Raw genomic sequence first — 27,080 nt, 5'->3', positions numbered from 1 at the left:
CATGCAGTTTTGAGCTGCAGCCCCGATTCGACATATTTACCAAAAAAAAATCTATTTGGATACAGCGAGACCACTATTTTTTACCACCTCGATTTTCATCATTCTCCTGATTCTTTGCCCCCACCCAATATCATTTGGCTAGGGGTATGTATTAGTAAGCTTGTTTATCCTCCAACGTCGTTCACACGCCAGTTACGCCGCAGTCGGTACGCGTGGTTTTAGGAATGTACAGTATGTATAACCTCAAAACACATCAGAGCTTTTAAGTTAGTTCGTGTTATTTAAGCCACGCAGCGTTACGGCTACGCGCATGCTCCTAATGTTTCGTCCCTCCCTACGACTTCTCAAGCCACACCTCCAAACTGAACCCCGATCTTTTACCAGTCCTCTTCCAGAGTGATAAAAAATAGAGGTTTTACTGTACAGCTAGCAAAATCAAGAAAAGCTCCTATCAAAATTCTCAACTCTGAAAATATCTTATTCGCAAGAAATGAATAATAACAGATTTCGTAATTTGACACGGTCCCTTCTGCGTTTATTTGGTTTTTTATAGGGGCTAGAAAAAACCTGCCTGATTTCGTAAAATCCATTTAATATTTATGAGCTTCCGAAAAATCAATGTCTCGGAGAAGATGGTCTATTACCCTTAACATATTGAGCCGCCTGCGTCAAGAACCCAATAGTATACATCCACGATGAGGTCTTTCGGATAGTAAAAGTTGCACATCATTTTGGTGCGAAATCGCTCCGTAGGAAATAGATATATTTTATCAAAGAGGATAATTTAAGAGTACATCTTGTCTAGCCAGTTCGAGCAACATGGGATCGTCGAAGAATTTATTTATCGACACATCTTCGGAGAGTCCTTTGCGTCTTCGTGTTTTGAGCATGAATTCTCGTGCGAGGTGTGTCGCTGGTTGAGGCTCGAGAGGTCGTATAGTGATACTTTTGTCCAATGGATCACCGGGTACAATTTGCCAGTGATGAAATACCGAGAGACAAAATGCTTGACCTTGTGTGTGCGTCCGAAGATCGGTCTCAAAACCGAAACTGTCAATAGCTGGAATGAACGCTTTGATCGTATAAAGAGGACTTCCAGGCACAGGAGCATCCTGGGTCACGTGACCTCGTCGTTTAGCGAGGACTGTATAGACAGCGGACACGCAGTCAGCTGGAGCTTGAACTTCAACGAACAAGTATGGTTCCATTAACCTGGGTGTTGCCATCAGAAACGCTGAATACGCAACACGTCTTGCAGTGGGAATTATTTGACCTCCTAAACGAAATTTAAAAAAAATAAATTGACAATCAATCATCGAAACTAAAACGTCATCAATATAATAACTTGTCTTGGTCGTCCAATGGAAACTACTAATTAAAGACCTACGGTCTATTGATTAACGATTAACAAACCAATTCTTGATAGTTGTAAAAATAATAATTTTCTTTATAAACAAGTTTGCCCCTATCGAAGATCGGTTGTACAACAGTATGCCCATAATTAAAAAACTGAAAAAAATAGTTATTTCGATGACTCGTGCAGTATGCAACCACGCAAACACTTGCGGATTTAACTTCTTCGTTTCTGCAGTGGCGGAACAAACCTAATGCTGGATGTTCTATTCCAATTGAAATTTTCATCAAAACTAGGCGGACTATTTTTTCTGAAACGATTGAACTTTTACAATCTTAAAGTGCTTAAATCTGGTTTCTGTTATGTATCTTATAGGTTTCTTCAAAGATGCATATACAGGGTGAGGCAATGTTTGTTACCACCTTAAATGTGTCGGTAATTATCGACGTCAAAAAAAAAACATCGATAATTAACAAGATATTTAATATGGGAGCAGTTAGTGTCTCACCCTGTGTAGTTAACAACTGGAAATCGGGTTTCCCCAAGATTTTACCCAAGATTGGTCTTTCCCTCACTTGTGAAGTTGTTGAATAATACAGAAATCTATAAACTTTGTTGAATTGCAACGATTTAACAAAATATATCGAATCGTTACATACCGCCACGATGAAGTGGTTCCTGGGCAATAATGGCATCCAAAATTTTGAATTTGACGTTACGAATAGGTTCTTCGCAGAGTGGACCTTCACGAGTGCCCCACTGAAATCCTTGAGTAATGGCATCTCTGGCGCTACTCAAAAGAGATTTATCGACCTCGGATGGAAGAGTATCATCGACCAAAATATTAGGTCCTGTCGAATCAGGTCCAAAAGCCCAGATACTTCGAGCAGCTAAAAGATCCCAGTCGTACTTTGTTTGAAAAAATTCACCCAATCGCTTTCTGCAGAGAAAGAATTCTGATTACTAAATCGAAATCAAAACTTTATATTATGTACTTTAAACGATAAATTAAGGAGAAACTTTGTACTTATTCCATGTTATCCGGACGTGTTCAGCTTCGATATCTTCGGCCAAACCTCGTTCAAGAGGTTCTGCAATCATTGTAAGCTTGTTACGTTTATTAGGAGTTTCGGCAAAACATTTGAGTGAGCTCGTTTCAACGACAGTCTCGGCAAAAGCGACGACAGGATCAGCGACTTTGATATCGATTTCAGAATACATCCGTCGCAAATCATGCATCGCGCAATCGAGGTACAATTCACCAGTACCAAGAACAACGTGCTCGCCACTCTCTTCGACTCGCGTGCCAAGGAGAGGATAGCTTTTGTTAACTTTTCGTAAACCATCGAGCATTTTTGGCAATTCTGATGGGTTTACAGGTTCAACTGCGATTTTTATGACGCTCTGAGTGTTGAATTTGAGTGGCCGGAAAATATGAAGATCATCAGAATTACTGAGATCGGTAATGGTACTCGTTTTCACAATCGGCCGATCGATTCCCTCGATGAGAACCCAATTCCCGGCTGGGATACGATTCAACTCTATTGAATAACGAGCCTCACTGATCCACAATCTTCCAACCGTTAGAATTCTTGAGTCTTCCTCGTCAGCTCGTGAATACGCCTCCCCCAAAACTCGCACACGTTGTCCAGCTTCCAAAGTACCCGACATGATGCGCCCAAGCACAACGAACAACGTGCAATCCTCCGTTGGATACATTTTTGTACTGTGTATCATTAATCGTCCTTCCGGATCACAATTTATCATATCCTGTACTATCGGGGAATCCATATTTCCCGTATAAACGTGTTGAACCTTCGTTGCCGCGTGTGCATGAGGACTTGGAACATGACATACGCACATGTCCACTAAACCGCACATGTCTCCTAAAAAACGTGTGCACACCAACCGTAACAACGGTCTTATGTTCATCTTCATTTCTTCGGATGATAGTCTTATACCCAGTTCGTCGAGCACTGAAATTAATATAAAAGTTAGTCTTTACTTTCGATTGAAATACATAATAATACTGCAATTATTAGAAATCCTTTATAACGTATATTCAAAATTGTGAAGTTTTTTCAATTTTTTCATGATCTTCACGGATTAAAAAAACATCATATTTCTTATCTTATTCAGCGTGGTTACTTCGCCAATGAAAAAAATAGGACTCAAACTTTCTTCTTCATAATTAAATCTTATATCTGCAAAATAAATGCTGGTTCAATTAAAAAATGATTCAATAAATGTGCAGCTTCTCACCGTCCGGTAATGTTGAGTCGACATCTCCAACGACTTGTGCAAAAATCTTGTAGAGGGGTTCAAGAATAAATTCAATGAAACTCCTTTGAGCCGTGTTGTGGGGTGGTTTTTTAATAAATTTTCGAGTCTTGGAGTTGAAATAAATATCACCCCATAAGCGTTTGGCGAATTCTGCAGCATTCAAAGATGGGTGATTTCGTGCGTACAGGGCAGCGAAAGATTTTAAGGTGAAGCAAACGTTGTACTCGGAACTCGCGAAGCAAACGTTTCCAGTGGTAGGTGAAAGGAAAGTTGGATTTTCCGAATCAGAATACATGGCGATAAGGCCATTTATTTCGTCAACGATATGTCGTAATTTGTAATATGCATCGAGCGGTGGTAATTTCAGTTCCAGCACCAGGCGGTCAATTTTGTTTATACAAACGGTCAAAGCAAGTTTTTCTTGCAAAGCATGTTTAAGAAGACGTTCTGTGTTCAACATTACACCTTCTGCAGCGTCAACCACAATAATTGCACCATCCGAAACTCGAATGGCCGCGGTGGCTTCATCCGAAAAATTCACATGTCCCGGAGTGTCAAAAATATTCAAAAGATAAGATTTCGACTTGACATCTTGCAAAAGTAATGTTACTGGAGTCGCTTTTGTCGAAACTCCTCTCTGCTGCTCTGTAAACAGAGTATCCGTATATCGAAGAGGTTTCTCATCCGTCACGCTGTGTATATTCGGATGAGTCTGTCGTACAAGACAGTCAACGAGTGTCGTTTTTCCATGATGTAGATGACCCAAAAGAACTACATTACGAATCAAATGAGGAGCATCCATCATATCAGCCAAGAATTCTATATTGTACGTTGTGCCTGGCAATTGTTGCTGTTTTATTTGAAATTTTGGTTTCCGAACTGGTGCTATGAGAGGCTTATCCAATGGCTGAGCATCTTCCTCTTGAACGAGCGTCTCTACCTACAAATTTTAAATAGTTTCAGAAATCTTATTTTCCTTTTCTACTTCTATGAACAAAGCCATTTCTGGTACCATTGCATTTCAACGCTACCAAAAATGTACAGCAAAAATCAGTTGACTGAATGGAACTTTTTCTAATCTTGAGTACTCGCATCTACACAACACAGTTATAACACAGAATAAAGCTTGTGTCCATATGAAAGGTATCTACTGCATTAAAAAAGAGTTTTAGGTCCAATATAAAAGCAACTTACGTCAGGTCCATAAACTTCAAGAGCGCTTGGATAATAACGCTTATCCTCGTGCAGTACAACAGCCATAGAAGACTGTTCGGCCTGATCTCGAAGTTCATCCCTATCTTCTTCCATTTCCTCATCCGACCGCTCGCGATCTTCAGCTTCATCACCGACATTACCATACTCATTTTCGTCCTCGCTCTCAGATGCTAAATCCGGTCCGATATAATTACCAAACTCGTCGTAAAGATCGGCATCCATGATTAATAATTGTACTGGATAAAAATACCGCTTCGTATTATTAAAGAAAATAACACTTATGGCCGTTTTCTCCGACGCGGTTCAAACTCAGTTCAATTTTTTTCATATAGCTTCGAGATAGGATGAACCGAGTTTAAACTCAGATTAACGTTGGAGAAAACGGGCATTAACACGTATAAGACTAGATCGAAACAATCAATGTTCTAACCTAAAATGGAGCCAAGTAAACTTATTTTTTCAGTAAAGTAAAGTAGATATTAAATGATAGATTTGAATCAATATGAAAATTAGATCAAATTCTTACCGAAAACTAAATAAAATCTTTATATACAACACATTCCTTCGTTAGAATGTTGTGCCTATGTTGTATCGTTTTATATCCCGCGTTCAACACGTTTGGCTTGGCGTTTGCCGGTCCGGGATGCGTATAGTAAACGTACTACCTGCTACCAGCTACCACTTGCTGTATACGTACTGAAGTGTGAACGTCGTCCCTGGACCTCTGTGAATCTAGCCGAGGTCAGCCCACTGATTTGGACGTGTGAATTTTTTTTGGAAACCTTGATTGTGATTGCGTTCTTATCGGTAATCGTCAAGAGCTAATTGTGGGGAAAACGGGAAATAAAAATCTGTGCAGTCCGACTTAAAAATTTGTGCAGTTTAGCACAGTCGATAATTCAGTAATAATACCGTGCCGGAGAGGAAATCACTTTTGGTCGTTCTTTCTGACAACAATTTTAGTTAAAACCCAGATCATCCTATGGCAAAATTTTAACGTAAATACAATTATTAATTAACTATATTTTTAAAAATGAATTGATTTTCAACCACGTCAACGGTAAGATGTCTAGCCTTAATTTCAGTAAAGGCTAGCCCTCAGGTTATCTAGCCCATGTTCTTGTATATAAATTTTCGAACGCTTATTAGCAGAATCGCTATATATATATAGTCGTTCTCGATTATATAACTAAAAATTTGTATGCACGTTTTTTGGCGAAACTGCCTAAATTTTTGCACGAGATCAGCCGATGTTTAAAAAGCTCTCCCAGAAGTCTATATAATTTCGAAGCGCAATCGTATGTAATTTTCAAATTCCATAATAAAAACAAATGTGAAAATTTTGTGTGTTGTGTATTTGATTTACATACAAAGAAAAAAAATATTTCATGTGCTAATGATAGTGAAAATAAAAAATCTTCAATCGAAGAACAATCTCTGTCAGTGGTGAATTTCATGATTAATGCGTTTTACGTTCGCTTGGATGAGAACGAGAAGAAACAGGTTCTGGATTGCCAGAGTAAAAAAAACGCATGTTATATACTCGTACGAACGTGCACGCGCAATCATGGACCTGAGAATCTATATATGGACGAAACATAGGGTGGGGAGTATAGGGAGCCTACCAAGATCGCGGTGAGGGGAAAGGAAGCACTGTCCTTTAACATACGGTCACCATCTTTTTCTTTGTTTTGTTTTCTGTATTTGTATTCTCTACATGTAACGCAAAAAAATATGGAGTGAAATTTTTTTTAATTAAACAAAATCTTGATACCGCAGCATTCGCACTTAATAGAAATGTAACGTTTTTTTTTTTAAATTGTCGATAATTTGACGGAAGTTTGTGAAATTCGGATATAATAAACATTTTTATTTTTTGTTTTTCACAGCGCCGACTTCATTGCATTTCTTTGCATTTTTATTGATTTTATACAGCCCATCAGCAATTGTTGCCTAAGATTATACTGAGGCAAATAAAGTATCAAATCAAATCTCTCCCCTTGTTCTTCCCCTCTCTCGGTGCCTCGGGAAACTCCGGGGTACCGTAAATAGCCGAAGTGTAATAGCCGCTCGAATGGCTTTGATTCGGTAGTTTGCGCTTGAAACTCCACATGAAGGTACATTCGACGAGTTACCGTAATCAAATAGGGTTTCTCAGTTTTGAAAAAGAAAATATTTCTTTTCTATTTCAAAAAAAGATCTGAAAAACATAATAGCTTAAAGAAAACGAGAAGCTTATTAAAAAAACGAAATTCATGTTCAAGTTTTTTTCTCTACGATCCTAGCTGTAAAAATCCACGAAAAAAATGTCTTTTAAATGTGCTCTGGCTGGTAAGGAGGAAGAAAAGTGAAATAAAAAATAAATCTGAGGACCTCCGCTTCAAAATGCCGTTTATTTCAAATTTACTCACAACTGACAAAACTGCATAAAAAACCATTTCAAAACTTTCGTGAACCTTTTCCAGAAATATCCCGTCAGTAGTGTTTGTAAAATCAATTATATATTTTCTACAACTCTACTATATAAAATAATGGGAATATCGTTAAATAATCCTTTATAAATGAATTTTTCATAACAAAATATATAGCTGCGCCGGAGATGTAACGGTGTACACGTACGCTGTTAACCACAAATGTGGAAACACCGATCTTGATTTCGAAACGCATTTACAGTTCGAATGTTCCATCAAAATAGCAGATTTTTCGATTTAGCAAACGCGGTTTTGAAAGGAATCTTTCTTTGTTTTATTAATATTTTTCCATAATCCTTTTCCGATTCCATTCCTATTGTTCCGTTAGTAACCTCAAAACGGGCAACACAAATTTTATTTATTTTTTAATCCCAGCTTCGAGCAACGTACTTTGCAAAAATATTTTATTCCGTCGAAAAAAAACAATTTCCAGAACATTATGCGTAATCAGAACAGTTTTGGAAAAATCGTCACGAGAGTGAAAAGGTTCGTGTGATCATTCCGAAACGCGTTGGAGATTGCCCTTATTATTTCCAATTCACGATGTGTATAACCTTATTTTTTCACCCTCAACGTATGGATTGAGCCAGGCTCAGCTGTCCTACAAACGTAAACAGCTTCATTACATATGACCGAAACGTTTTGAGTTCACTAATTACCATTATAATAGCACTGAACAACGACCGTAAAACAACGGACGTGTGCAAAGAGAAAACTACTTTTTTGACGCCACAGAGCAATGAAATACTGTTTCCAAAATGCGTTAGAATACTGAATTCGAATGGGCTGAAAAAAAAATCTTATTGTACTTGATAAAACATCGTCAGAATATTTTTAGGAAAATTAAAAAAATCATTTGTAACCGCTCTGCCTTCTGTAAAAAATCTAAATTCATCTCGCCATTTTGCGTGCAGCAGTTTCTGGTACTCGTCGCGCGTTGCTACCGCGACCGCGGCTCTATACAGTTGGTCGAATAGGCGTAAATAATGCGCGAGAGATCACGGAAAAGCAGTTCCTCAGTTTTCTCGGGAACACAGACTGATTCATACTACCCCAGGCCCGGCTAAAGATTTGTCCGTGCTTTTTGGATACACCAGAAGCCACAACCGATCTCTAACCCTGCTCGGCGTAGCATGGACAAAGGTATTCAAAAAGTACGTACAAAACTTGAGCCGGGCCTCATCCGAAGCGCGACTCGTCCCGATCACGGTGTAGCATGAATCAGGCTTAATATTTCGAGAACAGCGAGAGTTACACCCGAACTGTGAGTATAAGTTAGTACGCGCACTGCCATAAGAAAAAAAAACACGTACTCCGCAGGACCGAGAAATGTAGTTCTATCTCTGTTTCAGAGAGAACTCTCTACTATCCCCACCACCGATAGTGGTCGGTACAGTCCGGAGAAAAGTTTATGACACAAGTTTTTCGTCCGACCCGAGTAAAAGTGTCCAGAGTGCACTGATATTTTTGACAGGTTTCTGCCAAAGTTCGATAATTACAAAAACGCGAATAAAGTGTTTTTTAAATATTATATCGGGATTTTCGAAAATTGAAATTACTTATATTTTGACACCGAGTGTACCCAGGTGTGCAAGAGAGATGGAAGGTCCCTAGCGACTATCTTTTTCGTCCCGCTTACATTAGTTCGCGTTCCAGCAGTATATTTATATTTCAGTGCGATTACACCTTGTTTTCTGGTAAAATGGGAACAATAGGTAGCTTTTTTGTTTTCAAAAATTAAGGTTGCCCCGTCGCAGCAGCTATAAGAACGAAAGCCTATTATTTTAGAGCTTGTAGATAAGCCATAAATCTTTGATTTCGATGCGCTTCAAGAGCGTGGATCAGTCGCGATCCCTCACCACCGTGAGTGCGAGAGAGATAGCCGTAAACCTCGAAACGGAAATTTTACCACCCCGAAAGTGGATCAGCCCATGTTTGCCATCCCCCTGCGTGGGCAGATCCATTTACACCCCGATCAAATAAGAGGCGTAGAAAATTTTCCACTCTGAAAATTTGAGGTGAAGTTGCGTCATTCAACAATACGACTCTTATGACTGTATATTCTCCGACGCGGTTGAACCTCGTTTAAATTTTTTATTATTTAGTATAGTTTCGAAATAAGAATGGACTGACTATGAGTTAAATTTAAATAAACATTGGAGAAAACGGACATTCACAAGATTGCGGAAGTCAATGATTTTTCAAATGTGAGTCATGATGATTTGTGAAACTTTATTCATTAGAAATGAGTCTTTCAATATTAATGAGATTTGATTAGCATTGTCTAATCATCAGCTATAAATATACTAAATTCTACCGTAATTTTATTCGCCCGAGATATATTTTTTCTGGCATCCTTTTTTAAGGACGAAACTGATTCGAGGTTATGTAGCGCGCTGTCACATACTTAGCTTTAAGAAAAGAAACTCTGACACTCCGAATAGTTACTCAACTGAATTGAAGATTTTTAATATAATCGATCAGTAAACCTTGTTTTGTTAGCGAAAATATGATTCTTACCATTTTATTGAACGTTCAAATTTTTTTTAAGTATAACTAACCTTGGCACATATGCGCAGATGAAAATTCCTGTTGGGGCTGAATTTACAAACGCCGAGTTGAATTTGTAGAATTTATAAACTATTTATCGTTCTAATTATATAGTCGATGATGTACTCTCAATTTTGCAAGCGTTTCCTTCGTACGCTTCTACAGTCGAATAAACGAATATACCAAATTTTTTTCTAATAATAAAGTTCGCGACAGGTTAACCTTTAACTGTACATGTGAAAAGTGTGTACCTAACAGGATTTTTACCGCCCGCGAGACCATGCATATCACCTTTTGAGAATAACGCCTTTTGGAATCACGATGAACTTTCTCTAACTCGACTCTCAACGCTTTTGGAATTGAATTTCGGACGGCCTAGAGAGTGGCCGGCTATAGAGTGTCCCACGAAGCCCACTGGAAAATATTTGTAAAATTGAAATAGAAATAAAAATGAACATAAACCGTGTACGTGCGTTAAGTCAAGTAAGACGCAGCAAAAGTATTGTTCCCTCTTATTTTGCTGCGAGAAGAAGGGGATATGTGTTTAGTGTGTCATGTTTTCAATGAATTACTCATCAAGCCGATCAGATTGTGAGCCAAATGCACAAACTATTTTTTCCTCATTTAATTACCAACATCTTTCGATGCTTAAGCACTGACAAAATTTACATACAAACGCCACGTAGAAATGCCAACTAGTAAACTCTTAGCCTTGTTATGATCGATAAAAAAAAAGTATCTTCAATACTTCCAAAATTGAATTAATTTTTCCAACTTAACCTATAACGCGAAAAATCTATCGTGCGGGCGTAGGTGCATTACATTTTGGTTGGATAAACGTAAAACACACAAACAAATGAAAAATGCGACAAAATGAGATGGAAAGGACATCTCTCTTTCAGAATAGAAGGGTCGTAAGGTATATAGGAGTGTGCTGATGTAGAGAACAAAGCAACAAAAAAGAACCGTTCTGTTGCTGCTGCTGCAAGCGGAGCTACGGGCTACTAGGGGCGAAGATGGCGCGGCAAGGAGAGAGAAGGGACCCTTGTGTGGGTTACATGCTCGCTCGCGAGCACAGCCAACAAAGAAACGCGACGCTTAAACTGTACCAAGCGGCTCGGTGTGGATGTGCGTTCGCTTATGCGCTGTGGTAAGTGTGTGTGCGCGCGTACACGTGTGCGTACACGTATGACAGAAAATGAGACACTTTGTTTGACTTTATTTTCATACTCTAGCCAACCCGTGGGTCGAAAGGTTGACAAACTTTGCAAATTATAAAAAAATAAGCACCAATGTGGTAGTTTTCATGCATGTTTTAAGTCTGCATTAGTCATGAAAATTTTTATAAAATTTGTTTAAACATTTTTTTCTAAACAGCAAAAAAAGTATCGAAACCCTCGCGTATCATAATATTGTGATTTTCAACAAATATACGTGTCGTCATACGGAAAAATGCTTTTTCTCGTCAACTCAAATAGGTTAACATACCTACTAGAGAAGCACTCATTTTTTTGTAATTTTGCGATCTAAAATGGCTAAATTCAGTTCAGGTAGTAATATCCTACACTAATAGCATTATTGAAAAATAAAAATATGGAATTAGTGCTCTAATTCGAATTGATCACAAATTTGACACACCGATACATGGAACACACACACACAAAGGATTATCGTAGAACCAGTAGTTGAGTTGATTCTGTATTTCCTTTGTTAGTCTCCAAGATCCCCTAAATTTCCAACACCCTGTATCGTAACATATATAGTGCTTGTGAAACGTGTATACACGTACATTATCGGTTCGATCCTCTATTCGGCATGCTCGTTTGATAAATGCATTACCCTAGCACCTGAACGACTGAGACTCGGGTTGCTGCTTTTTTTGTTCTGTAATGAACGCGAGACGATGCGCCGTGCTCTATCGAGAGGTTAATTTTGAAAAAAGTCTCTTTGAAGCAATGAAAGCTGAGAATTTATATGGTGCTTTTGGCTTTAGTTATCTTTATATAGTTATAAACAAAATACGAGTATTTTTGTTTTCATACTTTAAAAACCAAATCATGAATAGAGTTTTATTCTTATCGAATGAAATAGTTACGAATATTTTATGATAAGGTTTTGGCTTGTTTTTTCAAATGTACAATTCTCCGTTGTGTAATCATTTTTCCGCTTTCCATCGTGCCCGGTTTTTAACTCCCGAGCGTCCGCAGGGCAAATTCAACAGACGCCAGAAACCATCCGCTGCGATCAGCTGGCGGGGGTTTCTTTGTCACCGCTCTTCTTCGAAGCAGTGACAACTGTTTTCGTCAATTTTCTCTGTGTCATTATCTTGGGCATGGTTCGTTAAAATCTCTTGCAAACTCACTGAATTAACTGATACTCACGTTGGCATTAATTTCATAATATGAAAAGTTGTTCATTGTTACAAGGTAATCCTTGACTGTCGACTCTACTATACCCCACACTATTATTTATTTCAATTCATACTGAAGTTCGTCTGGCTATAATCGTTTTATTCGATGATATAAAAAAGTCCCAAGCTTTGGGGACAGCTGTCGATATATCTTATACACATATTTTTGAGGTTATGCGTATGTTGGTTTTTGAGGTTATGCGTAGTTGTTAGCTCTTTTATTTATAACAATTAAAAGAATTGGAAAATAAAAGTAATTAACAACCAAAGAAAGTATGGGAAATTCAAAGCAACAAAATTGACGAGCAATACAAATATGAAGTTTGAAAAAATTTAATGCGCTATCAAATGTTACGATGGGTGCTTTCCAACGCCGAATAGTACAAGAGTAAAACGGTGGTGTCATACGGTGCCCGTGTTGTGCTCCAGCTGGACCGCACCTACAATGCGAATAAGTGCTGTTCTGTGTGTTGCTTGTTGGAAAACTCCTAATGACTTTCTTATTATTTCAGGCAGACAGGACGATAAATGGCTTTTAATCCTCGCGGTAGAAATCTGCTTATTTACGAACGTTTCGTTTTTCTTCATTTTTCTTCATTTTTTCAATTTTCGAACATGAGCCCGGTTTTATATACTTCGACTGGAGAAGATGCACGACCGCGGTGCGCAGTTGGCGATCCACACTACCGATGGCGGCGCTCGCGTCCCTCGGAAATACGGCGCTATTGGAGTGCAATTTTGACAGTTGTGCATTGGAAACATGAACCAGTCGTACTTGAAACTTTGACAAATTTATGAACATTTATTGCATTTAACATTATTACATTTTTGCTGATAACCACCCGAAAAACCACTTAATAATATTGATATCACGTGACAGGTTGCCTGCTTAGCACTCGAACATGCAGCAGTTCAAGAAAAATCCGCGAGGCGTCGCATGCGTAGTGTGAATCGTCAATGAACCAAGATTGCAAATAAATAAAAAATGCAAACAATGCAATGAAAAATAATATATATTTCGTTATGAAAAATTTACCTTGAACATTTTCGATGAGACTTTCCTGGAAGTTTATGTCCGCTGAAAGCAATAGTCAACCTAACCTTAAAAGCGAATTTCTGTGAATGTCGATATATTTTCATGAAATATTGTACTATCGCATTCGTGAGTGCTTTGTTTTTTGAACAAATTTTTGATAACTGTAAATGTACATTATTATCAAATAAATTTTTTTCCCGTTCAACGGTCATCATGTTTTTGAAACTTGCTTTCCCATTTGACATTTTCTCCATTCTAGGAACGGTTTTAACATTCGATCATTTATTCGAACGGGGCATTCACGCAACCCTCAACAGCCACAGCCTCGAACTCTGAATCACAAGGTGAGGAGTTTGTGTTTACGTTTTAATAACAACGGAATTTAGTAAACATTGTCACCCTCCACACTACCAATAGGAAAAATCACGCCGTTGTCCAAGACTTTGGACGCTGTTTGACGCTGGCTGTACGAATACAGTTAACCGTGCATAAGGTGTGTTACTGGGTAGAGAACGTACACAGTGTACAAGCTCTGTTGAAAGTTTCTATTCGCCAGCACCTACTGCTGCTGCTGCTGCTGCTGCTGTATAGTATGTGTACTATCCATCCTCCTGCCGTAGTCGAAACTCTTAGCTCATGCTGAATTACCACAATCTCAAATTTCAAGTAGGCACTTTCAGTGTTTTCGCTTCTCGTGCGCATGGGTAAGAAGAAAAAAAATGAGGATTCAGTAGCTTTTGATGTTATTAGAACAGTTTGTTGAGTCAACTCTGATGTTGCTGGTCATAATAATCGTGCGATCATAAAAAACAAACTAGCGTCGTTCAATCTTAATAATGTGCGAGCCGAGGCAAAAAATGAATTTTTTCAATTTTCGAAAGTTTAATTAAAATAAAAAAGAAAAGGAAGTAGCAATAGAAACAAAATATTTGAAGAAAATTCAGCATTTTTATCGTATTGAATTTAAATGTGATACAACAGCAATAATATGAAGGAGCTAAAGCGGGAGCCATTATTGGACGCACCCGTTTACGAATGAGTGCGACCAAGAAGCAAAAAGATGGTATCCTCAGGCTCATCAATAAGAAACCCAATGGAAGGGTGAACCGGTTAACTGCGATGTATCCACGTAGTGACTTATCGATAGAAATTCAGAGTCTATGCTCACTCTCACCGGAACAATTGTTTTCTGCATCGGTCCTCCTGATCGACTTGAATTTTGGTAGGTTTCGGTTGCTTGGCGCGATGGAGTCGATGAGTTGAGGGGTTGACGACATTTTCAATTTAATGGGGAGCGGATAAGGACAGAGAGACGTGAAAGAGAGAAAATTTTCGCTCGAATGCCTGCGACAAAAGCGAGTTTTCGATTCGCGTAGGAATTTCTTTTCTTTTTTGTCCTATATTCAGTTTTATATAAAAAAAAAAAAAAAAAACAATCAAAAGTCTTAAAAGATGATAAAAAAAGGTGAGGAAAATTGAAAATGGCCGGGGTCACGGCCTTGGTGAAATGGCGTGGAATGAACATGTATTCGAAATAAAAACACTAAACAAAGTGCTATGAGCGCAGGAACAAAGAGAATGCAAGGGCGGGGGGAAGGCAGGCTCAATATTCATGAGCAAAAAAATTCTAATATTCGCTCCGCCAAGCTGAACACAACGATTTGAATACAGAAACATTGAATTTCCATCTTCGACCCAGACATACGGAAGAATAATAATTAACGTCCGAGAATGTAAATAACGCTGAAGCACACTGCGATTTTTCACGAATTATTCGTAAGCGTGAGCATAACTCTCACAAATACAGAAAGGCATAATATCGCGAATGAAAAATTGCATATTGAGAAATAGGCATCGACGCTGACGGGCTGGACGCTTCAGGTTAAGCGTAAAAGATAGAAAGCAGTAGCTATGGGTCACGATATCCACGCAGTTAATTATACGTACGTATCGGAGGGAAATCGGGCTCTCACCGATTGCTCTCATTCCGGAAAAACGATGAATGATGCAGAATTGCATAAAACGAATTACATGATATTCTGGCAACATCGTCGATTCGTGTATCACGTAGCACAGAGCACAGCTCGCACAGCTGACTGTTGTCAAGTAGGAAGTGGAAACAAGAAAGGTGATGGTGGGAAGAGGGCGAGCGGAGGGGAGGGGAGGCAGAGCGAGAACTGGCAGAAAAGCGAGTGAGAGAGGAGCAACGGGTGACCGAATGTTAGGAATAGTGCTGTGATGCGCCCCAAGCGGCCAAACGTGGGAAGGTTATAGAAGGGAAGAGGCAACGAGACCAAGCAACAGAACCCAAACAAAAGAGCCTCCGTTTCGATAAAAAATGAAATAACGAAATGAATACTCAAGTTTCGTCAGACAATCCTTAATTTGACTTGATTTGTAGTTTCTGTGAGTGTCAGTATGTTTTTGCATATCACTAGACTTCATGTGCAAAACATGAGGAAGAAAACCTTGCTCATGATTTGCGAATGATGAAAAATAAAAACTTGACACATCATAAGAATGCAATTAAAAAAATTCAAAGAGGGGGCAAATTAGGTTCGCTTTTTGGGAACTTTTGTCGACGCGAACGTCGAGTACGTAGCATTAAAAATTTAGCCATTTTTTCTTATAAATTTCACGACGGCAATTATTCCAAACTCGAGGGCCACATGATGAAATTTCTGTATATTTTTTTTCTCGCTTGTGATTTTTTTGTGTACTCCCTCTTTCCGTGCAATTTCGGAGACGCTACCGCTTCTTTTTAAGTCTGATATTTATTTGGGGAAACATGAAGAACCTCAAAAATGAATGATGCAACCGCAGAGAAGTTTTGAGTATAGGACAGTCGCAGGGTGCTGGGAACGAATGAGACGAATAAAAATAAATTGTTGAAGATCGGTTATAACATTGTCGAGCTTCTGTAAAATTCTGTTCCGCACTTTTACCTCCTATGCACACGATTGTACGATTGATTACGCGAGTTTATTATATGGAGTACGGCAGGGGGCATGCAAGGGTATACACGAGTGGGCCACTACTACATAGACATAGTTACGCTCTTCTGACGTTGCGAGCCCTCGCGCAACTTCAAATGTAGCCGGGCAATGAGAGACAAAGAAACCCGGCGAACACCCGGCAACATGTTCCCCATGAATCCCTTTTATTTCATACATTACACTGCTCCCTCCTTCCCTCCCTCCTCATTTTTATTTTCAGCTTGTCGTATACACTAAATCGAATATTGAAATCTAGTTCTCGAATCTCAACTAATACATACGTCAATCAACGAGCCCGAGAAAATACGTGACACAAACCACGATTTTTTGAGAAAACGGAGATCTGTAGTAATATCAAGCCGGGTTAAGTCAAGGACTGGTCTGTGAGAAAGAGAGAGAAAAGAAAATTTATCTGGTCGTTGTTGTGTCACAAACCAGTAGCTGGCATAGGGCGACGGACGCTCTGTATAACTGCCTCCCCCTTCGCCCGTTGCCCCCCTTGTTGCCATCGTTCCTGTTTCGCTTCGCGAATAGCCTGGTTGCCCGATGATTGCCGAACGCCGAGCCGAACATAGCCGACTTGGCGTTGCTCCGAGACATCACGTAGCCGGTGTTGCTAGGCGGTTTGGTTGGGGGGAGCTCTTTATCGCGAACTCGAAAGACTCACTGTTTAGCCGGGTGGTGGGGGGCTGCGCTGCTATATAAGTCGCGTCATTCGTGCCGGCGAATCAGTTCATCAGATGGTTGAGAGTTGTTCTTGTGTTAGCTCCCGCTGACTGTATCGTTTGAAAGATCTAGTGAACAAAGGAAAAATCAAAGAGCCGGCTACCGGGACATTTTCAAAAAATAAAGCAACGATTTTCTTTCTTTTTCATTAACGGGCTCGTGAATTCGGGAGTTTTCGTCGTGATTGTTCCGGTGTCTTTTTTTCGAACATTCACTAATTTTGAAAACATTTCTTTTCGATCGTAATCGAAGCAAGAGATATGAAATATTTCCTTTTCCTTCAATATTCAATGTGATTATTGTCCCCTGGAAAAAATTACAAATAGTAATACGATAATTGCATCTGCACTTGGAAAAATCAACATATCTGAAATAAAATGGAAGTATTACCGTGTCCGGTGAATGTCAACTTCAGCAACAACAGAGGTATGGTTTTCCTTCATTTTTATTTTTTTTGCATCATTCGATCAAAAATCGCAGCACATTTTTTCGAATTTAAATTTCAACGAGTTCCTCGAATCTCCCAAAAAAACCTGTAGTTTTTCAGAACTACATTTGGTTAACTGTTCAAAACGCATTTCTTTTTGGAAGTAATTGAAAATAATTTGACCTTAAACTTTCGCCTCTAGTGACAAAATTGCATTTTTATTTAGCTCAAAATCTGACTCGCTTATTGAATGTCACCATTGATCTTTCAATTTATCGGATCAGATGATTCCCGGTAAATCAGCTGATTTTGTCAGTATCTTGGATTTCAAACATTTCACGAATAGTCCAAAAATATCTAATGATGAAACACTACCTGATTTGTGATTTCTTGCAAATCAAATTGAAGGCTCCGTATAAAAAGAAAGACCAGTTAGGGGGGAGAGGGACGCGCGGGGGGGGGGGGGGGCGAAGCGAGTCGAGACTCGTTCGGACCGACAAGTCTTGGCTCGTAAAATAGAAACTTCGAGCATTGTTGCATCACGCTTTGTTCGTTCTAGTCTCTCGCGATCTAGCGAGCTATAAAACATTATTTTACAAACGAACGTTGAACAGAGAAAAAGTATTGTAAAACGGGTGAATAAAATATGACTAAGCATTCGAACTGCGAGTTTAATAGGAATAAATGGGACAGTAAACAATAGAGACTTTTATCCTATCGGGCTAATCTCGCGATGAGATGTGACCGTGAAACTCGCCGGTTCGAGCATGCTTCGAATTTATCGTGTAACGTCGAACAGAGACAGAAATATCCACTTTTTCTTTTCGTTCATTTTTCTTATCTCTTATTTACAATTCTGCTCAAATGAACACGTACTTGAGATCGCAGCCTCGATGTTTGCAATCGTGCGTCAACATAGTTCTTATTTCACGTATTATTTTGAGCTCCCCTTTTTTTTTATAGCTGGATATGTTACGGACGAATTGGACGGTGCCTGTCAGGCACTCGGCAAGAGACTCGAAGTCGAACTCCGAGCCGCAAAACAAGCTCAACTCGCTTGCGGTGAAGTTTTACTCCCAGCTGATCTCTTACCAAGGATAGCCAGAGACGTGCTCGTCATGGCAGAGAATGAACCGTGCGGCCTCCGGTAATTATCTCATAAATTTCTTCATTTTTTTTCATTTCACCGGTTTTTTATTTTGGGAAAGTTTAAATGTCAATTTCAACGGGATTGTTAATTTATGATGGATTCACTGTCAAACCGGCCACTTTTTTCGACCATCTCAGATCTACTCCATAACCGATTATATCAAAGTACTACTGAAAAGCACTCTATGTGAATTTTTTCAGATTTTTAAATTCATAATTTCAGAAAATATCGTTTTTTTTTCAAATGAATATATTTCGGAAACTTGAAGTAACTGAAAAAAAATGATTCCACATAAAAGTTGTAGTTTCATGTTAGCTTTCGAGTGGACGACTCGAAATATTTTTTACGTTCTGGTAACAATGGCTTTTTACGAAAAAAGGGGAGAATTATTTTTTTTTATTCAGAAACAGCCATTTTTTTTGGCTGAAAAAATTTCAGAGTTTTCCAATATGTCTGACAATATTGCAAAAAAATCACCAGAGTGGCACGGATCAAGGTTCTAGGGTAAAAAAAACGAAATCACAATAATTATTATTATTTTTTTTTATTCAAAAATAGGCAGTCTTGAACTGCCTTGAACTGAAAAAATACAGAGTCTTTCAGTATGTTTGACGATCTCGCAAAAAAATTGCCCGAGTGGTACGGATCGAGGTACCGGTATGAAAAAATTAATTTATGTAATGTCATTTTTTTTACCCTAGAACCTCGATCCGTGCCACTGGCGATTTTTTTGCGATATCGTCAGACATATTGGAAAACTTTGAAATTTTGCTCAGCCGAAAGAAATGGCTGTTTCTGAATAAAAAAAATAATTCTCCCCTTTTTTCGTAAAAAGTCATCGTTACCAGAACGTAAAAAATATTTCGAGCCGTTCGCTCGAAAGCTAAAAACTACAACTTTTATGTGGAATCATTTTTTTTCAGTTACTTCAAGTTTCCGAGATATATTCATTTGAAAAAAAAAAAAAAAAAAAAATATTTTCTAAAAGGATGAATTTAAAAATATGAAAATATTCACATAGAGTACCTTTTAGTAGTACTTTGATATAACTAATTATGAGGTAGATCTGAGATGGTCGAAAAAAAAGTGGCCGGTTTGACAGAGAATCTCTCTTATATACGACGAATTGAAAGGAAAAATATGATTTTAACGTATTTTTTTTCAAAACTTCTTATTTTTTCGTATTTCATCTTAATCGAAAGTAACTTTATATAAAAATCTCATCGTTATCGAAAAACGAACAAGAAAATGATGTAATTCAAACTCTATTATGACATGCTGAGAAATACTCGATACTGAAAAGAAGTCAAGGGTTTAATCCAATTGTTAGGTTTTAGTTACACAATTTCTTGTTCACTCGTACTTTATGCTTATACCGGGTGCTTCTAAAAATATTACTTTTCTACTTACAGAGGCTGCACACTTTTCATAAGCTTTGAAACGGACAACATGTGCCGAAGGCTTTCTAAAGTGCAGTGCGATCCCAACACCGTGTCAACCTTCGAGTTGTATCTGACCCTGAAACAGGATCACACGTCGTGGCACATACTCATACCCCAATTTTTGAAGTAAGTCGTTTTTGGAAGTGACAATTCGTGTTATTCCCTTGATTAAATATTGTCCTTTTGGTTTTATTCACTTATTTGTGAACGTTGGATTTCGAGCACCCATAACTGCTGGAATGTTCGAAGTTCGGTTGAAATAGCGTGTTCCAATTGATATGAGTTTCATGCTAAGGAAAATTCAATTTTGAATGATACGAGTAGTTCCTAACGTGAGGGGTTTGTTACATTTTATTGTTACAGAAACTTGACACGCGGTGGAACAATAATGATTAGCAGGGATTTCACACTGGAGAAAAAGAAGCTTTACCGTTCGTATCAACAGGATCATTGAGAGTCGGCATTCATTTATTTCTCAAACTACAAGTTTTCGTGGTCGATGAGACTGAGTAAAACGAAATGGCCACTTGAAACATTAATGTGGTTTTTTGCTAACGGACAATGTGTCCGTTGAAATGCGGCAATGTCGCACTTTTCTCTTGCGAGAACGAGACAAGAAAGAGGAAGAGACATGCCCCGATCGACGTCGACAAGTTTTCAAACGAACACGAGGATGTTTTTTCTCCCAAATCGACTCGGGGCTAGTCGCAGCCTTTGTCGAATCATCTGTTGCGGATGTTATTGCTTCTTCCATCCGCACTCTCCAGACATCTACACTTTTCATGCGTTTCGGTACAAATTTGGGACATAATTCATCCAAAAACATCACGGTGGGAGAACGAAGGGAGGCGAAGAAAACGAGAGACGGAGAGGAGAAACGAGCACACGAGAAAAAGGCAGAGAAACTACATGCGCACAGTCGCTAGCATACAACGGTATCTATAAAAAAAAACGACAAAAAACACCCAGTATATCTCAAGCATTCATCGATTTCCCGATGAGTTAAAAAGTTTAATAACATTCATCGCTTATAGATCACATAATGAGTTCGAAGAGACGAGAAAAGTAAGTGACTACAAATGAAAATGCAGAAAACGTATATATTTCCGCGCTCCGCTCTTTTTTCTCATACTAATTTTTTCTTTGCTCTTTCATTGTCTATTTTTTTTACCCGTCATTATTGACGATCGTGTTATTCTCAAGAGAACAGCTTTATGGGAAAAGTGTGTGTGAAATATCGCACTAACACAGGAAAATATACAAATTACTCCAAGTTTATTGTGATAGCGGGCAAAACAAAATCTATTGGTAGGAAGAACAAAATCGAAAAAATAAAAAAAGGAATAAGCGGAAAATAATAATGAAACAAAGAAGTAAATGACTCTTCTGAGAAGAGAATTAATTATATGAAAATGTCTTCATTAACGAAGATACATCATTAAGACTTCCAACAAATTTTACGTGATACGTAGTGTGTATTTCAGCGTTAGGCGAAGTGATGTTTCAATATGAAATATTAACGATAGGCATATATATATATAAATATATATATATATATATATTCAAATACATACATATAGAAGTTTTCATTTATTCGATTGTAGGTTCACGTTGTAGACCAATGATCAGTTTTGCATGAAAAAAAGAGATAATTTACATGAACACACATTGTTTATAAGATAGTTGAAAATTCCGAGGATACGTGGAGAGAAATAATTGCTATTATTGAGGGTTCGAAAAAAAAAAACGGTCGTAGTCTTTCGAAAAAGAACTGAAATTCATGAGAGTTTTCTGGCAATCTTTATATTTGACAAATCTTCCGATTACGAAGTGAAAAAAGTTGGTCTTTTTCCAAAATTCTCAATTTGAACAAACTATCGGCCTATTTTTTTCAATTTTTCAACGAATTCATTTCATTAACTAGAATTGTGTGAACTGACCATTTCTCTCCTCGCGTTCTACGGATATTTGAAACTCCATGCATACTTCACTTCACTGTCATTATTACGAATACGATTTTTGTGAAGCCATTGCGAAAAAAAAACTCAAAAAAAGTAGTAGTATTTGTCTTAATAGATTTTTTTCATTGCCTGTCTGCAAGAAAAAGTTGATATCGAGCCGTTGGTGGTATTGTGATATTAATAGAAAGAAGAAAAAAAAAACAAAAAATATACAAAAAGCAAGTGTGATTAACGTAAGTTTTAAGTTATGAAATAAAAATTGAGAGAGAGAGATAACAAGTAACAATAATAAAGAAACAACGCGGTTCGCATCGCACTCACACACATTAATTCACAACGAGCAATAACATCGTTCGCATATAAATGTATATACACGACAGACAGACTGATGCAAACACAATTTTCAAATAATTCAAGGATGTGAATATTATAACGAAAAAACAAATATAACCAATCGAAAGTCGATAACTTTTTGCATTCGCGGCGCTTTACGACGAATGTTCTTCGACCATGTGATTTTTTTTTGAAATCATTTATTTCAAATGAAAATGTTGCATGTTCGCGAAGTAAAGAATTAATTTTTACTATATATTTCATTTAAAAAAAAATAGTTTCTTTTATTTGTTCCATTTAACTGGCATGAATACACTTATGCGCCGCGAATGCATTTGAATAAAATTTTGAACTTGTACTCTCACGAGATGTGTACATGTACCAAAAACAGGATGCTTAATCATACACAAGTTGAATAGATTTTTTAACTCTGTAACAATTTGCCAGTTGGCTATGGTTTGGGGATAACGAAATGGAAAAGATTCTTTCTCATCAATGAAACAATCTTTTCATATCTGTCTCACTTTCCGATTCGAGGTAATACATGTGATCTTATATCATTATTATGATTATGAAGTAGAGATACAAAAATAACAGAGTATAAGATGCTATTATTGGGTATATTTTATACTGAGTTTAAGATTATGAAAAGATTATGAAAGGAAGAAAGAGAGAAAAAAACGAAAAACGCATGAAGGGAGGATGAAGAAAATGAAAAAATAAGAAAATATAAATGTAATAAAATATTTAATTTTTCACACGGACACACACAACATTTACACATAAATCGAAAATCTCACGTATTTGAAAACGAGTCGCTAACGCGGTTCTTAAATATATCTGCAATCACGGGGCCATTTCGGTTCGTCAGAATCACTCCGGAGTTACGAAAAAGAAAACAATCTTTTCCGGTAAAAAGTTTACGAATTTATAGATTTTCTCTCTCGCGCCCGCTTTCGATCGGAGGGCAATTATTCTCCACGTTTTCGAGCGTGCCTGAGAAATTTTTGTGCTGGTTCAAAGACAATTCGTGTCCCCCGGTTGATGACAAATAATTGTCTCTTATCGTGTATGCTAAAAAAGTATGTTAATTTTGCTCGTGATTATGCAATGTACTCTAAACTTTCTTTTTTTCCCTAGAAATCTTGATTAATTCCTCGTTTTGCAATTCAATTGAACAAAAATATTTGCATTCTCATATTGAGTAGGAAAAATTTGAGTTTTTTTTAAATTTCTTTGGTTCATTCGAGCATTGGTACTGAATTAATTTATAATACGTGAAATCGATTAATGAAAGTATTGTTATTTTGAATCTCGTTGAAAAAGACCTTCCTGCATGCCTTTCATGAGATTAATAATCAATCTCAAACATACATTTATATTCTGTTTTTGAACCCTCGACAAAAAATGTTGTAACGACTAAGACATGTTTCAACGTGTTCCACCGAAAACGATGTATGAAGTACACGCATACATTTAAACTTTGGATACGCATATTTCGCTAACTTGGTTTGATTTTTTTTATTTTTAATTTTTTTCCGCCCGAAACACCAAAGAGGCTACAAAATGATCTCACTGTGCATGAGAGTTGGAAGAATTTATTGTAACGATGTTTGAGAGTACGAAAATGGATCAATAATAGAGAACTTTCAACAAAAAATTGTAAAACGATTGTTGAAAGAAGTGCTGTTACGCTACGAATTGAAGAAAAAGCGAACGATCGACTTTATTGACGAACGAGCATGAGGGAGGAGAAATATGAAACGAAAAAAACGAAAAAATGAGAAAAAAACAACTGTGAAACTCCACCTGTATGGAGTTCATTTCGATGATTCACAGTGAATTGTATTATCTTGTTTTTCGTTTCTCTCTCTCTCTCTCTCTCCCTCCCTTATTCCTTGTAAGTGCATAAATTTACAATACAAATATCGCTGACTCTTTGCAATATCTTTTGTATTAAGTACTACCCACGTATATGTGATGTTATTTCTAATTTGTAATATTTATAAAATATAAGTATGAAAAACAAACTGAGATAAAGAAAGATACAAAAACAAATGATAATGAATTAAATAAAAAAAGATATATGAAAAAAAGCAAAATTGCGACTTTGTTTTCATGTTTTATTGCTGCGGGAGGAAGCAATACATTTTATCAGATACCCGCACGTCATCCTCGATGAGCAAATTGTTTCAAGAGCTTCGTGACATCGAGAGTGGGGCAGAGCAGAGGAGGAAGAAAATTTCATTACGCGTGAAGTCGGATTGCTGTACAGACAATTTATTTTTATAAAGCAACGCTATCTTATCCTCCGAGATAAATATGTATAATGAACAGAAGAATTCTCACGTACATAGCGAAAATTCTACTTGCCTGACCATCTTTGCATGGACGTTCGACCCTCATGACCGTCGAGTGCACTCATTTACATCTCATTCATTGAGCTATCCTTCAAAAATGTGATAATTTATTACTTATGTGTTGATTCCATTAAGATTCACCGCAACGTCACGTTTTTTGTGCACATTACCCTTTGCTCATGGTCATAGTTTGGGTATTCAATTTTTCATTTGTTTTTGAATAAATCTCTAACAATCAGAAATTAACCATCCTTTCAGCAATTGATGTTAACCAAAGCAATTAAACTAGCTGAAACGACCGGCGTTGCCCGGGTAAAAAAAAGATTGTCTTGTAGTAATAATGGCTGAGAGTGAATAGCGAACTTGAGAAAAAAATAATTGTTGATAATTTTATGAAAGTTGATAACCAAATTTCAAATTGAAATTTTGCACACATTTTCCCTTTTGATAGAAAAAACTTTCCTTCAAAGGGTTCTCAGCGCAATTAAATATTTTCTGAGATACCGAATTTGAAATATTGTTTTTCAAGATGGTCGGGTATACCTATATGGCGTTTCATAAGAATTTATTGCTTCATATGTTTTGGTAAAATGTAAGAGGCATCAACCTGCTCACAGGTTTCAATGCAATGGTTTTGTTCAGATGCAGAACCTGATTTTTTGCGTATTTCTACAGTACCAAAAATCCAATTATCCGGTGGTACTGGGTCATACTGCCGCTTTCCATCTTCGGCACAGAGACTTTTCATTGCCATTGAATTATCATCATAGTTGCATTCAAGATCCATCCACTGGTCGAATAAAGAAAATAATGACTATTATTTAGAGTGTTTCGCAACAACCTGGAAAGGTGTCCACGAGGTAACGATTTATTGTCCTAACGTCCAAGAAGTATGGGTATGTGGAAGATTGTGAAATTTATACGGATTCAATGTATGAAACAAGCAAGTAAATTTACTCATTCAACAGTTTGGCAGATATTTAGGTTTGTATACGAATAAAACGATTGTGATTTCATGTAATTCAAAAAGTGAAAAAAGTTTGTTCCACTTTCTGTCACTACTTTGCAGGCATAGTTAAAGAAAAAATCATCAACACATTGCAAAAATCCAATCATCAAGGATACTTTTGAAGCACTTTCCAGTCTTTCCAGTCATACATAAAAGTCTTGAGAAATTTACAATGACAACAAATTTTGATAGAAAACTGTATTTTTGAAAAATACATTATAAGAATATTTTTTAGGGATAGAAGTTGCACCATTAGAAGAAGAAACCACAAAACTAGTAAAAAAAATACCTTAAACATTTTTTATTTATTTTTGTCTGAGAGAATAATCAAATAGAAAATAATATTTGTAAAATCTCTTCTTGTGGGGTTAAAGGGTTAATCTTAAATCAATGACTGCCTTTTTGGATTTCCTCGACCACACGATGAATCGATGTGACTAAATATTAGGGTGATCGCATTTTGGATGACATTTGAACTTTTCAAGTTCCTTTGTAAAAACTCAATGAATAAGTAAAAAACATTATGTGCAAAGTTACGCGCGTTTGGCACGCTCCCCCTTAATTATCCTACGCAAAATACTGGCGAGAAAATGTGTAAAGAATGTATTTTTCGTAGATTATTCCATCATAGCAAAATGTAATCTCACATTGAATAATTGTAACCACGAAACGTGTGCACAATTCACGACGAACGAGACAGACTTGTTTATGAAATAACTTTTGGAAACAGCTTCCATTGCCGAATCAATGATCTCATCGCGGATAGAATTGATAATATGACTTTTGTACTCTTCCTCTGCAATTTCTGTCCACTTATAACGCGGAATTTGAGAAGGTGATGAATCGACGAATGTTTCATTAACCATTGGGGTATAGGAGGAATCTTATTGAAATCAACGATAAATTAATTTTTTTTATGATTTCACTTTCATTCAGTTTTTTCGAAAGTCATACACAGAGGACAAATGAGAACTGATTGAAGATTAAAATAAAAAACAAAATTATTTCGACAGTGTCATTCACAAGTTTCAAAAATTTTTTTTGGTTATGTCAGGACCCAACTACCGCAGAGAATTGGTACATTGCATGCTTTAAAATTTTCACACTCTTTTTTGTTTTACCGTTACAGCAGCCAAAGTGTTTAAAAAGTTAATCAATAGACGCGGTAGCGGCTCGACGCCAAGTATTAATCTACATATACCTATGATGAAAATTATTGAGTAGTAGAATTGAGACGTTTGAAATTTCTTCTTCTACAACCTGAAGTCACGTTTAGCGCAAATTCTTCCTTACCGACCAAAATATAGTTGCTCAACACGAAACCAGTATAGCAATGAGAGCAATATGTTACATATAT

The 27,080-nt window shown here is 37.3% G+C and overlaps 2 protein-coding genes and 2 long non-coding RNA genes across 6 annotated transcripts; 2 read left to right on the top strand and 2 right to left on the bottom strand.

Moving 5' to 3' along the window:
* Positions 1-729: 729 nt before the first annotated feature.
* Positions 730-15,417, bottom strand: LOC122410964 (116 kDa U5 small nuclear ribonucleoprotein component). 3 transcript variants are annotated; one of them, XM_043419473.1, is made up of 7 exons: positions 15,267-15,417; positions 9,885-10,287; positions 4,832-5,088; positions 3,617-4,577; positions 2,382-3,330; positions 2,014-2,294; positions 730-1,276 (listed from the first exon to the last, which is right to left on the bottom strand). In XM_043419473.1, exons 2-7 carry the CDS (start codon positions 9,892-9,894, stop codon positions 771-773), a joined length of 2,964 nt encoding a protein of 987 aa, XP_043275408.1. In that variant the 5' UTR covers positions 9,895-10,287; positions 15,267-15,417; the 3' UTR covers positions 730-770. The 3 variants fall into 3 exon arrangements, with proteins under 3 accessions (XP_043275408.1, XP_043275409.1, XP_043275410.1); XM_043419474.1 differs by lacking the exon at positions 15,267-15,417 and having other exon boundaries at positions 9,885-10,711; XM_043419475.1 differs by lacking the exons at positions 9,885-10,287; positions 15,267-15,417 and adding an exon at positions 5,379-6,348.
* Positions 8,248-13,530, top strand: LOC122410973 (uncharacterized). Its single transcript, XR_006261042.1, has 3 exons — positions 8,248-8,587; positions 8,676-9,530; positions 10,776-13,530. It is a non-coding gene; the product is annotated as an uncharacterized lncRNA (long non-coding RNA).
* A 1,616-nt stretch (positions 15,418-17,033) lies between the features above and the next one.
* LOC122410970 (protein charybde-like) lies at positions 17,034-23,061 on the top strand. Its single transcript, XM_043419484.1, has 4 exons — positions 17,034-17,467; positions 18,432-18,615; positions 20,031-20,186; positions 20,424-23,061. Exons 1-4 carry the CDS (start codon positions 17,419-17,421, stop codon positions 20,512-20,514), a joined length of 480 nt encoding a protein of 159 aa, XP_043275419.1. The 5' UTR covers positions 17,034-17,418; the 3' UTR covers positions 20,515-23,061.
* A 1,395-nt stretch (positions 23,062-24,456) lies between these two features.
* Positions 24,457-26,913, bottom strand: LOC122410972 (uncharacterized). The gene is made up of 2 exons (XR_006261041.1): positions 25,258-26,913; positions 24,457-24,942 (listed from the first exon to the last, which is right to left on the bottom strand). It is a non-coding gene; the product is annotated as an uncharacterized lncRNA (long non-coding RNA).
* Between the last annotated feature and the right edge of the window lie 167 nt (positions 26,914-27,080).

The sequence above is a fragment of the Venturia canescens genome, chromosome 5 (assembly GCF_019457755.1).
Source record: "Venturia canescens isolate UGA chromosome 5, ASM1945775v1, whole genome shotgun sequence".
NCBI lineage: Eukaryota > Metazoa > Arthropoda > Insecta > Hymenoptera > Ichneumonidae > Venturia > Venturia canescens.
Note: the sequence above shows the minus strand (reverse complement) of the source record. Positions and strands in the feature narration are given on the sequence as shown.